The following is an 11,442-nucleotide window of genomic DNA, read 5'->3' as shown; positions in this document are numbered from 1 at the left end:
CGAGTCGCGGTGTTGTCTCACCAGGGGTGATGGTCGGATTCGAGTTTTCGTCGAAGGAGATGAGCGTACACCGAGGCCTGTCTACTCTGGAGCGGGATCGATTGGAGGTGGAGGGTCCGTTCATGGTCTGCGACATCGTGTCACAGCATCATTGGCTGAGTTTGTTGTCATTGCAGGCAATCTCAGCGCTGTGCGTTACAGGAAGACATCCTCCTCCCTCATGTTAGTTTCCCGTCCTGCAGGCCTTCATCCTGACATGACAATGCCACCAGCCATATTGCTCGTTCTGTGGGTTATTTCCTGCAAGACAGGAATGTCAGTGTTCTGCCATGTCCAGGAACTTGCAGGTGCCTTGGTGGAAGAGTGGGGTAACATCTCACAGCAAGAACTGGCAAATCTGGTGCAGTCCATGAGGAGGAGATGCACTGCAGTACTTAATGCAGCTGGTGGCCACACCAGATACTGACTGTTACTTTTGATTTTGAATCCCCCCCCCCTGTTCAGGGACACATTCAATTTCTGTTAGTCACATCGGTGGAACTTGTTCAGTTTGTCTCAGTTGTTGAATCTTATGTTCATACAAATATTTACACATGTTTTTTGCTGAGTTTATATGGCTTTTTCAAGTTTTATGTGAGCTGTATTTTTTTGTGGTCGAATTAATAAACTATGCTAAAGACCTCTCGCCCCTGGGCCGTCTCACCTTGTCAGGCTGCTGGGAGTCGGAGTCTGTGTCCACCTTCTCGGTTTCTGCTGGCTCTACAGCGACAGAGAGAGAGGGAGGGGCTTAGAGTAGAGGGATAGACAAAGAACAAGACATTTCTCAGAGAAAATGATCACAAACAGATTATGCATCATAAGTAGACGCTCGCCATGACTCGGACATTATTTTGGGAAAAAGTGAGCGAGTCGATGCGGAGTGAGAGTGCATGCATGTGTGTGTTTGAAAAAGCATGTACGCATGTGGGCACGTTTTTTACTATGCGAGTATTGACCTGTATGAGAGATGGTAGACTGCTTTGGGGAGGGTATTGAATGCATTTAAGCCATTTATTGGTTGTTGATGCGTGTATGTGTAACATGCATTTATTCATGTGTAATTGCCGATTGAGCGATTGCTGTGTGTGTGTTCCAGGCATTGAGGCCGTGGCACATGGCATAGTGTGTTGACCCAGTTTCAACCCCTTCCCCCACGCCCCATCTGCCGTTCTAATCCAATAGACAGCACGACAGCCGGGCACAGACATATAACACACTCTGAAGAAACCTCTACGTTGCCCCCCCCCCCCCTTATTGGCCATCTAGATTTCAGCTGGCACCTCAAAATGTTCTGGTGAGAATACACATCTGGGTTTACCCACGCGAGTGCACACACACATGCAGGAGGTAAGAATAAGGTCTAGGTGACCTGCGGACAGCTGGCTACTAGCAGCCTCGCCCTAACCTGTTAGCTGTGGTCTGTGTGTGTCTTGGTTATTTGCTGCCCTCCACTGGTAACACTCAGTACTCCATCTAAATGTGGGGATGTGTATCTGGGTGGATATTTTGTGTGAGTGAGTATTGCATGCATGAGTATGTTTGATGTATGTGATGAGAGAATGTTTTTGTACGTTTATATGAAGGCCCGTGTGTTTACGCTATTCTATATGTATTGCTATTTGATACTGTGACTTTATTGAGATTCTATGTTCCAAACATATCGCTCACCATATGTCTTCTGCAGAGGGACAAGAGAGCCATGAGAAAACAAGTTTTGATAAGTCATGGAAATAAAAGCGCTAATATCAAATTGGCTCCCAATTTAAAAAGATGGAGAATGAGCTATGAAGGAAAAATACTGGAGTTTTGGTGCAGGTACAACCAACTGTGATAGTTTGAGTACGCACAAGAGTATTTTTTTAAATCTACCTTCGCTAATGTGCGACTGTGTGTGTACGTATATCTGAATGCATGTGTTCTGTTCCGAGTGTGTGTGTTACCGGTCTTCTCGGGCTCCTCGGGGGCAGTTCCTGCGATGCCGCTGCTCTCCAGGCCATAGGCGGGGTCTACCTTGCCCGTGCTGCGGGCCGCCTCCTGCACCTTCTTCACATGGGCCTCCACCAGCTCTGCTGGCACCTCCTCACGCACACGGCTAAACTCCTCTGGGTTTGAGGAGGAGACACTGTAGTTAGCTACAGACTCACACCTTGTGATAGTCCCCCACACACACAGATATGTTCAAAACACACACGATATTACACACACCACACAACCGTATCATTACGACACACTACATGCAGCGTGAAAATTACAACAAATTGAAAACACATTTATTTCTGTGAATAAACAAAATTGTGATTAAAACACCCTTGCAAATGACCCACACGCAGCCCCACAACACGTACCCAGGCTGCCTTTGCGGGCGCGGAGGCCACACGGGGTCCACCACGGAAACCAGGAAGGCCACGGTGCTCATGACAGGGTTGCTGACTGGCTGAAGGTACGGGCTGGTAGGCCAGGGGGCCACAGGGACGACTCAGAGTTCTCCAGGTAAGGGTCCCTATGGGCAGACGCAGGAAGTGCAGGATACACTCGTCCTGGGTGCGCGAGCCACGTGCTCCGACACCTTGTTCCAGTCGTCCTTGTACATCTCCAGAGCCTGGTAGGGAGAGATGGAGGATGAGAAGGGCTCTGATAGGCTGGTAGGTTTTAGATTATGTTTGTGATTGTCAGCTGGTCTGTTTGACTGACGTACCTCCAATAGGAGCAGAGTCTCCTGCTCGGTCCACTCCCGGCCGCCGCTGGTTCCTTTACTCTTGGGTTCTTCTTGGAGTAGAGGTCGTTACGCAGGCCAAAGTTCTGCATGTCAGAGGGCTTGCTCTGCCCTTCTCTGGAAGTTTGAGCATCTGCTGGCCGGAGGATCTAGAAGCCGGAGGAGAGACAGGGAGGAGGTTGAAAGGAATCACACTGTGGTCAGAGAATGCAGTGAATACCCCACACAATCGCTCAATATTTGTGACCCATTAAAATCATCAAACTCAATGGTACAGACACACAACGCCTGTATGTGTATTTGGATATAATTCGCTATCGGCACTACAGGCTTGGGTTTAAAGACCCTTCCCTAGCCCTACTCCTCGGTATCCAACGACCTGAAAGACTGGATAGGTGAAAGCAATGTGACCAAAGCTCCATGTAGTTATCCAACCTGTGGGGGCGGTGGTGCATCGGCGTCAGGCCAGAGGGTGTCAGCCAGCACGTTGAAGTGGGGGTGGCGGGGGCCCATGGGGAGGGGTCGGCTCTCAGCATCCACCTGGTAGTTCACCAGCCCCCACTGCTCCAGGAACGCATGCACCCTAGTAGTTAGATACATGCAAAGAATATACTCCACAATCATCACTCTTGATCAGTGATCTAGAGCAAGACAAAACAGTCCAACTAAACCTGGGTCGTATTCATTAGGCACCAAACAGAAAGAATCTGACTGGAACTATAAGGGACAACCTAAACTAGTCAACAACAAAAAAACGCATATTACAAAGCGTTCTGCACACGGTGTCTCTGACGAACAATGACCTAGCTTCTGCCCTAAGGAATCCATTTCATGTTAACCCCTTAACCCTTCACCTCATGACAGCACACACGTCTCCGGTCAGGTTCCTGCGGCAGGAGGTGGAGGTCAGTACTCCTGGGGTTGAGCCGGTACGTGTCGATCATGAAGTTACGGTAGGCCAGGTATCTGACAGACACAGACACATTTTTACAAACAAACCACTGAATCGTTGGAACAAATAAGGACGATGTGTTAACAGCAATGGGGGTGTGTTATGTACGATGAAAAATTCTAGTGAATTTAATGGGTTGAGTGAGTTGTGTGTGGCAGTGTTCTTTGCGGACTCACATTTCTGGGGACTTGACTTGTTCTTGCCGTTGAAGAACTCCGGCAGTGCACGCCTCTCAATCTCATGGATACTGAAGGGGGGGGGATAAACTCAGACACAAACATAAAATACAGCCCAACACCCCCACCCAAGACACACACAATACACTACCCACACACCAAGAACAGCGGGCCCATCCTCACCATTGTAGCGAACCAGGCGGCGTAGCTGGGGATGATGATGTGGTGGGTCTGCTCGGTCACGTTGTCCTCGCTGGAGTCGATGAGGCGGTTGACCTCGGCCTTGCCCTGCTCCTCCTCCTCCTACAGGGGGAGACAGAGTCACACAGATGAGATCAGGTCAACATAGGCAACCAAGGAGAGCAGAATTTTGGCTAGGGGGTAGGTCAGTTTCTATTATATACAAATGGAGGATAAATGTCAGAAAAGCAGGATATCCAGATTCATCTGGAATAATCCCATCCCAAATGTAGGAGAACTGAATCAGAATGAGACTGGGTCTGGTGCTACTTTACTGCTTACAGAACAGGACCTGGTTTCCCAAAAACATCTTACGGCTAAGATCATCGCTAGAACCTTCATAGGGAGCATCGTTAAATCTCTGAGGTGTTTCCCCAAAACCATCATTAATAACGTTGCACTTGAAAACGCTCGTGATCTAATGCATGCATCAGACCAATCATAGAACAGGGAAGTGCGTCGTCAGATGCTTTATTTGCACTCCCGTGTCACTTCTAGACCTCCGCTAAACATAGACTGATAAACCACGTGGGTTTATGTGACCGCCGATAACTTCAGAACAAAGTTGACTACAAATACAAAAGGTGCCAATATCTTTGCGATGGATACAAACAAGCGACATATAAAAACTCAACTGAGTAATATTTTGCTACTCGTAGGCTACTGTCTAATTTGCCTCAATATATTTCATGATGTGTAGCCTAACGATGTGCATTGTCATTGGGTAAGCATTATAATAAGCGGACTCAATATTTACAGCCATAGGTGGTAATAGGAGCTGATCCGTCATCAGTTTTATGAAATAATTATAATTTTAAGGAAAGATTTGAATGGAGAAAGACGATTCGAGACAAGCACTACCTTTCTTTCAATCCTATCAGACCTAAGTTCCATCGCTATCGGGAAACCGGGCCCAAATCTACAAATGGGTAGACATTGCTTCTAAACACTGACACCAGGTCAGATATTTTTCCATCCCTCTTCTGGATATGCTAAGAAGCGGGGGTTAGGATCATCTGATCCTAGATCTATCAATGACGACCATGGTTGTGGATGAATAGGGAACAGTTTACAATGAAGATGGAGAAGAGACAGCATTTAGAGGCAATCATTAAAGGTTTTTAAGGAAGAACGGGTGTTACCTTGCCTCCGGAGACCACAGAGTCATCCTCCAGATCATCTGGAAGACCGAGAGGGGACGTTATGACATCACTCTATCCATTGCTTGACTCAATACATCTCGGTGATTGACAGTTTAGTACTGAGACAGGTAGATACTTAAACACTGAAATAGTTCTGCACACACTTACCCAAATCAGCCACTGCCCCTCCCTTCACGGGGGTGTTCTCGTTATCTTTCTTAGAGTTCACTGAGGACAGGGAAGAAGAAAAATAGGCTGAAGAATAGCCAGAGAGTATGGTAAGGGTGAATACACTAACAGTAGCTATAGGCTGTCTCTTCTTTTGTAGGCTCTCTTTTCAAAAGCAGCCACGGAAATAGATACAGAGTAGGGAGGCGGGGTTGCAGAAGTGGGACATTGCAGGTGGGACTGGGTCCAAAAAGACCATTTTTAGTTCAGTGTGTTTGGCATAGAGCACTTTCAGCTGGAATAGCACTCCCTTCAATGCACCACTGAAGAAAGTCCCCCCCGGGCAATTCCATGCCATCTTGGCAAGGACAGAGTGTACGTGTGTAACAGTTTGTTCCTCTCTGAATTAGAAAACAACTAACTGCAGTTACTACAGAGATGAATAAACTGCATGTCAACATGGTGACAAGCATTAGATGGATGCACTGAGAGAAAGAAACAGGACCATGAGAGAGAGAGAGAATGGGAGATTTACAACATGTGATTTAGAGTGACTGAGACAATGAAGGAGGACGGGGGGAGGTAGGGTGAGAAAAAGAACAGAGTGAAGGATCGAGAGGGAGGAGAGCAGATGTGGGAGAGGGAGACAACAAGAGGGATGAGTTGGACAATCAACTGACCGTTCTTGGGCAAAGTGACCTCCTCCATGCTGGGAACAGGCGAGGGGTCCTCCATGTCCTTGGTCAGGTCCTCTTCTTCCTCCTCCTCCTCGCCACGGTGGCCACGACGCTTCCAGTGAGACCCAGGGTTCCTGGGGACAGGAGGTCAAAAGGTCAGTGAAGTTTGCCCAAGACACTGATCCAGGGTCAGTTTAGTGTTTTTCTCCCTAATGGCTAAGGTTATGATTTGGGGGACTCACCCCTTCTTGCCGCCCTTCTTGCGGGACTCAGCTGGGGTGGTCGGAGGAGATGGCGAGCGCCTCCTCTTCTTCCCGGCGGCGTTGGCCTTGCGCTCCTTACGATCGGGTGTACGGGAAGACTGATCAGAACCACGAGGGATGGCCAGATGAGAGAGAGAGAATGAGAAGATGGACCAGTCTCACACAGAGGGGAGCGGGGGGGAGGAGAAGAGGGAGGATGTGGTGGTGAGGAGAGGAGAGCTCGAAAGGATGGGTGACACGACACAGACAAGAACAAGACAACAATCCACCGTGCAGAGCCCTGTGGTGCAGCAACTCACCGAGACACACATTTCCTAAGAATCCATAACGCACACCTCAGAGTTTGGCCTACCTCCTCCTCCTTTGGGAAGATCCTCTGGCGGAAGCTCACAGTCTTCTTGTTCTCGTCCACCTCATAGTCTTCCTCATTCATCCACTCGTTGAAGGCGTCGGTGTCCAGGACCCATTTGGCATGCACCTGGGAGAGGAGAGGGGAAGAGGAGTCGAAACTAATCCACTACTCAAGGGTGGTGTTGTCTGCTAGTACTTTTCAGGCTGGAGGCGGGGGTTGATTTGGCATATATATATAAAAAACATTATACATGACTGGATGCTCGATCCTCACCTTCCAGGGCTTCTCAGAGATGGGTGGGTCCTCCACATCCCCCTCCACATCGCTGGTGGACACCCAGGTGTCATAACTGACCACACAGAGAAGAGGGGTTAAAGGTCAGTAACAGGTCACAGTGGGTGAACGTGTAAGAGGACAGAGTGAACCAGCAAAGCTGAAGTCTAACGGTGCCAGTCTCTCACCTGTCTGGGTACATGCCCCAGTGCACCAGCACCTGCTTGTCCTTACGCATGACCGGACGCAGCCACTCCTCTGCAAGACAACCACACACCTTGCTATCAGCATATACACACACATCCTCAAGTAATGCATACCGACTACTGTATTAATAATAGTATATTACTGTATACACACATTTCACTTTCTTTGAAATATGATGAGAGTAGAGTAAGCCTCAGTAACATGACCATAAGGAATTAGATTCAAAGACTACAGCACAATCCCGCCTATACCAGTGTATAATAAATAGATATATATATTTTTTTTTACATTTTAGTAATTTAGCAGACGCACTTATCCCGAGCGACTTACAGTAGTGAGTTCATATAGTTCTCTGTACTGGTCCCCAGTGGGAATCGAGCCCACAACCCTGACGTTGCAAGCACAATGCTCTACCAACTGAGCCTCATGGGATCAAGCAACAAAGTAGGTGATATATACATTGCATGGGTAGCTTTATTTCCTTTCTCAGTAGCGCACATTACTTACCATCCTCCTGCTGAGTTGGAGAGGGGTAGATATGATGGGTGGCCTTAGACTTGTCCTCGGTGATGGAGCCCTAAAGGAAATAAGTTAGGAGAGTAGCTTACGATGCTATTTGAATGTCTGGCGARTGGTGACACAATCCTACCATTGGTTGGTGTGATTTGGGTGGGCGTGTCTTACCTGGTGTCTCTTGATGATGTCCTTCAGCTTATTGGCCTGCTTCTGCTCCATGTCAGGCACCAGGAACACGGTTGGTCGAGTCAGGCAGTTATTCTGAACCAGGGTCTTCTCTACATTCAAGAACATCTCTACATTCCTGTCCATCCTGGAGGGGTTCTGCAAGTCAAACCTACGCCTGCACAGATAGGAGGGATAGAACATGTTTTTGTTACTTACAGTCTCAACTCAACAGGGCATCCTTATTTCCCCTCCCTCTCTTGAAGCAACCACTACCTTCTATGTGATTCCATAGCAGAAAGAACATTTCAACTATTCATTCTACAAATCATATAAGTGATTAGTCCAAGGTGGGAATGATGCATTTTTTAAGTATTCAATCAAGACCCTACTCACCAGCCCTGCTCGCTCTTGAACTTGTAGGTAGAGCCCAGGATGTGACACAGAGGACCCCCTGCCTTGAAGTCCAGGAAGCTCTTGGTCTGATGAGGCAATACAGAAGAAAAGGTGAGGGACGTTCACACAAGCTGGCTAAGATAGATAAAGACAGGGCAAACTACTGTGACACAAAATGTGCAGAAGTGATTGGGAAGCACTCCAACCCTCTATAGCCCATTCTTCCCTTGCCCAAAACGTTATAGGATTCACTTCAATTTCACTGTGTGTGTAGGTCCCGTCCCTGTCCCAACCTGGGCAGGTGTAAAGACGTGTGTGGAGGAGATACTCACAGGCAACTTGGTGAGGGCAGGGTTGTTGACCCTCCGTCCGAAAGCATCTTCCTGGAACTGAAGCAGCTGCACCACCAGCCCTGCCAGGGACTTATTGGAGGGAGAGTCTGCCTGTACATACTAAGACACCACAAGACCACTGTGTTAGTCATGGAGGCACACTCATGTGTGACAAAGGAGGGATTGAATATTGTGAGACCACAGAAGTGTTAGGCTACATGGTCAGACAAACACATGGCAAATGCAGGCACACACAAGATCTCATGAGTAGATAGCTCATACTATAAGACCAAAACAGCAGCCTTTCTTAGGTAAATGCAGGGTGATATGACATCACTTTTTCTTTCAGCGAGGCCCCTTCACTGGTCACTGAAAAGTGTCTTCCTGGTTTCAAGAAAATAAATACAGTAGAAAATAGTTTACAGTAGCTAGCTAGCTACTTCTTTCAATACAGTTGTTTTGGGAAATCCATGACCACGCGGAGATGTTTTGATGGTTTGCTGCTGTCAACAAAGGCAGCCTTTGCTTGGTTATGTGTGGAACACAGTTGGTCTCCGAGCGCAAAGTAGTTCGGGTACACGAGGTAGTCGAGGTTTCCCATCAAGACAATTCAGCTAATTAGCTAGACATAAATGGCCCAATGATCCGTCTGCTATTATCTGGTCAATCACAATGTTACCAACCGTTACCGTAGCTAACTAACGTTAGTTACATCAAGTCCCGTGCCTTACCGGATCACCTCAATGTTTACATCTATGATACCGTTTCAAAACATGCTAATATTCTTACCAACCGAAGCTAGTTTCCGTTACGTTAGCTAGCCAGCTACGCTCAGATAGAGTCAGATGAAAACAAAAGTAATTACGTTAGCTACCTTGCTACCCTAGATGGGTAGCTTACACAAACAGACAACTCTTCAGCTAGTGTGTTGGCCGTGTAACAAAATAAACGGACGTTACGCTAAGGCTGTTCAGTTAGCAGCTAACGTTAGTTAGCCTAGTTATCTCTTGACATGTAATGTTCATGTAACGTTAGTTGGGTAATGTTGTGATGGACATCTTTAGATGCATGAAGCAAACTATCTATTAATATCTAGTTTGCCACAAGTACCTAATAGGAGCAATATATTGAAAGAGATATCTAGATAGCACTTCCATTGTGCTACAGACGCGTGCCTTGATGTTGGAAATCAAATGGAGGTTAAAACCAGCACTCGCTAACCTTTTTGTAGTGTTTCCCGATCCATTGGCGCACCGAATCGATCTGAGAGACCGTTTCTGCGCTCTCCCAGTATTTCGAGGAAGGACCTCCATCTTTCTTACGTCCCACCGCAGTACCGACGCCCATGGGGCCGGCTGCTGGTCCCCCTGAACCCGTTCCACCCGCTGCAGTTGCCGCTGTCGCCATTGTTTCTTGTCCTGTCCGCTGCTGTTTCGCTTCTCAACCGCGTCACTCACCAAGCAAGTTTTCGAATAAAAACTGCGCATGCGCAGATTTGTACGTAACACAAAGTTATTGAATCTCGCGATAAAGAGGTTTCATTTGGGAAGGGTCAGTGTGAAGGTCAGGGTTGGAAATGTCGTACACATTATATTAGGAAATCTGTCGTTATGAACACATATGAATATAGAGGTCTCCATTTTTAGACAAGTATTTTTAGCGTGGTCGTTAATATAAAAACACATTTGCCCCGCATAGGTATTTCATTTCGAACAATAAGGATATTTTGTATAGAAACAGGTCTTTATTTTTTAAGAACTGGTTTAATAATCATATCCTGCTGGTGAGTCAACTTTTTATTGCAGAAGGATTGTTACTGAATTATGAGGATTTTTTTTTTTATCTCGTTACAATATCCCTGTTACACCTAGAGAGTTCGCCGTAGTCTTTGATGCTATTCCATCTGGAACTCTCATGTTGTTTAGAGGTGTAACCAGACCTCACCTTCTTGACCTACGCTCTCTTAATCCAGTAGACTCTCCAATAGGAAACGTTTGTTTCTCCTTGCTCCCTCAGAACAACAGATCTGTATGTACTTTATTTCAAAAGGATATTGTATCAATTCCTTATGTCACAATTTACTGGAATACATTTGTCAATAATATCTGTTGGAAAAAAGTATTACCACACAAATACCTACTTGTTAACAAGGTCAAAGAGGTCTCTTTCAGAATGATCCATAAGTATTATCTGTGTTATATTCCTTTATTTACATAGATCACATACATAAATATATATGTTAGCTGTAGGTTGCTTTGGGATAAAATTCCCATATTGTATTGTTACTAACATAAATCATAATATATCATATTTTCCTCATTTGCTCTGTAGGAGGTTCGTCATATGAAGGACATTCAAGTGGATGTGACCCCTAACCTGCAATAGGGGCTCAGTGGGGTGACAGACATCCYGTAATGGATCTCCAGCTAGTGTCTGAGGACCTGGAGGAGGCTGTGTCTACAGCTGTGGTTCAGGACAAGCATGGTAACCTAACCTAACCTCACTGTATGAAGGATTTTATTGTTATGGATAGTCATCTCCAATCTGTTCAAATATCACTGTTGTTGATAACACACATTACCATGATTATTCACACTTGTCTTCCTATTTCCACATAATCTGTCATGGTTCCCCACCCCAACAGGGCATAAAATCAACCTCTCTTTATTGCTACTGCTAATACACCCAAATCCAACAGCTTTCGAGTATCTTATTGCTTTTCTTCTAACCCTGAATGGCAACTTAACTCAACCTAGTACACAAGCATGTCACTTTATCCATCCACACCCACTCTACTGCCGCATGGCCACTGCGGCTGAGACTTGCACCCT

At 46.5% G+C, this 11,442-nt stretch overlaps 1 protein-coding gene across 1 annotated transcript in view; it reads right to left on the bottom strand.

Annotated features, from left to right (window-relative positions):
• LOC111965087 (SWI/SNF complex subunit SMARCC1-like) overlaps positions 1 to 10,066 on the bottom strand; it is a 25,241-nt gene extending 15,175 nt beyond the window's left edge. Inside the window, 27 exon segments of the mRNA XM_070444001.1 lie at positions 704 to 759; positions 1,980 to 2,178; positions 2,417 to 2,468; positions 2,470 to 2,504; positions 2,506 to 2,540; positions 2,543 to 2,593; positions 2,596 to 2,638; positions 2,735 to 2,803; positions 2,806 to 2,901; positions 3,188 to 3,335; positions 3,607 to 3,663; positions 3,665 to 3,718; positions 3,881 to 3,896; positions 3,899 to 3,951; positions 4,038 to 4,183; positions 5,263 to 5,300; positions 5,431 to 5,490; positions 6,111 to 6,241; positions 6,350 to 6,468; positions 6,723 to 6,848; positions 6,996 to 7,071; positions 7,184 to 7,253; positions 7,710 to 7,779; positions 7,887 to 8,061; positions 8,280 to 8,365; positions 8,612 to 8,731; positions 9,833 to 10,066. Of these exon segments, the coding sequence (XP_070300102.1) occupies positions 704 to 759; positions 1,980 to 2,178; positions 2,417 to 2,468; positions 2,470 to 2,504; positions 2,506 to 2,540; positions 2,543 to 2,593; positions 2,596 to 2,638; positions 2,735 to 2,803; positions 2,806 to 2,901; positions 3,188 to 3,335; positions 3,607 to 3,663; positions 3,665 to 3,718; positions 3,881 to 3,896; positions 3,899 to 3,951; positions 4,038 to 4,183; positions 5,263 to 5,300; positions 5,431 to 5,490; positions 6,111 to 6,241; positions 6,350 to 6,468; positions 6,723 to 6,848; positions 6,996 to 7,071; positions 7,184 to 7,253; positions 7,710 to 7,779; positions 7,887 to 8,061; positions 8,280 to 8,365; positions 8,612 to 8,731; positions 9,833 to 10,018 (2,367 nt within the window). The 5' untranslated portion in view covers positions 10,019 to 10,066.
• Positions 10,067 to 11,442: the final 1,376 nt, after the last annotated feature.

Source organism: Salvelinus sp. IW2-2015, linkage group LG6.1, assembly GCF_002910315.2.
Source record: "Salvelinus sp. IW2-2015 linkage group LG6.1, ASM291031v2, whole genome shotgun sequence".
In the NCBI taxonomy this organism is placed as follows: Eukaryota; Metazoa; Chordata; class Actinopteri; order Salmoniformes; family Salmonidae; genus Salvelinus; species Salvelinus sp. IW2-2015.
The sequence above is the reverse complement of the archived record's forward strand: the minus strand, read 5'-3'. Positions and strand labels throughout refer to the sequence as shown.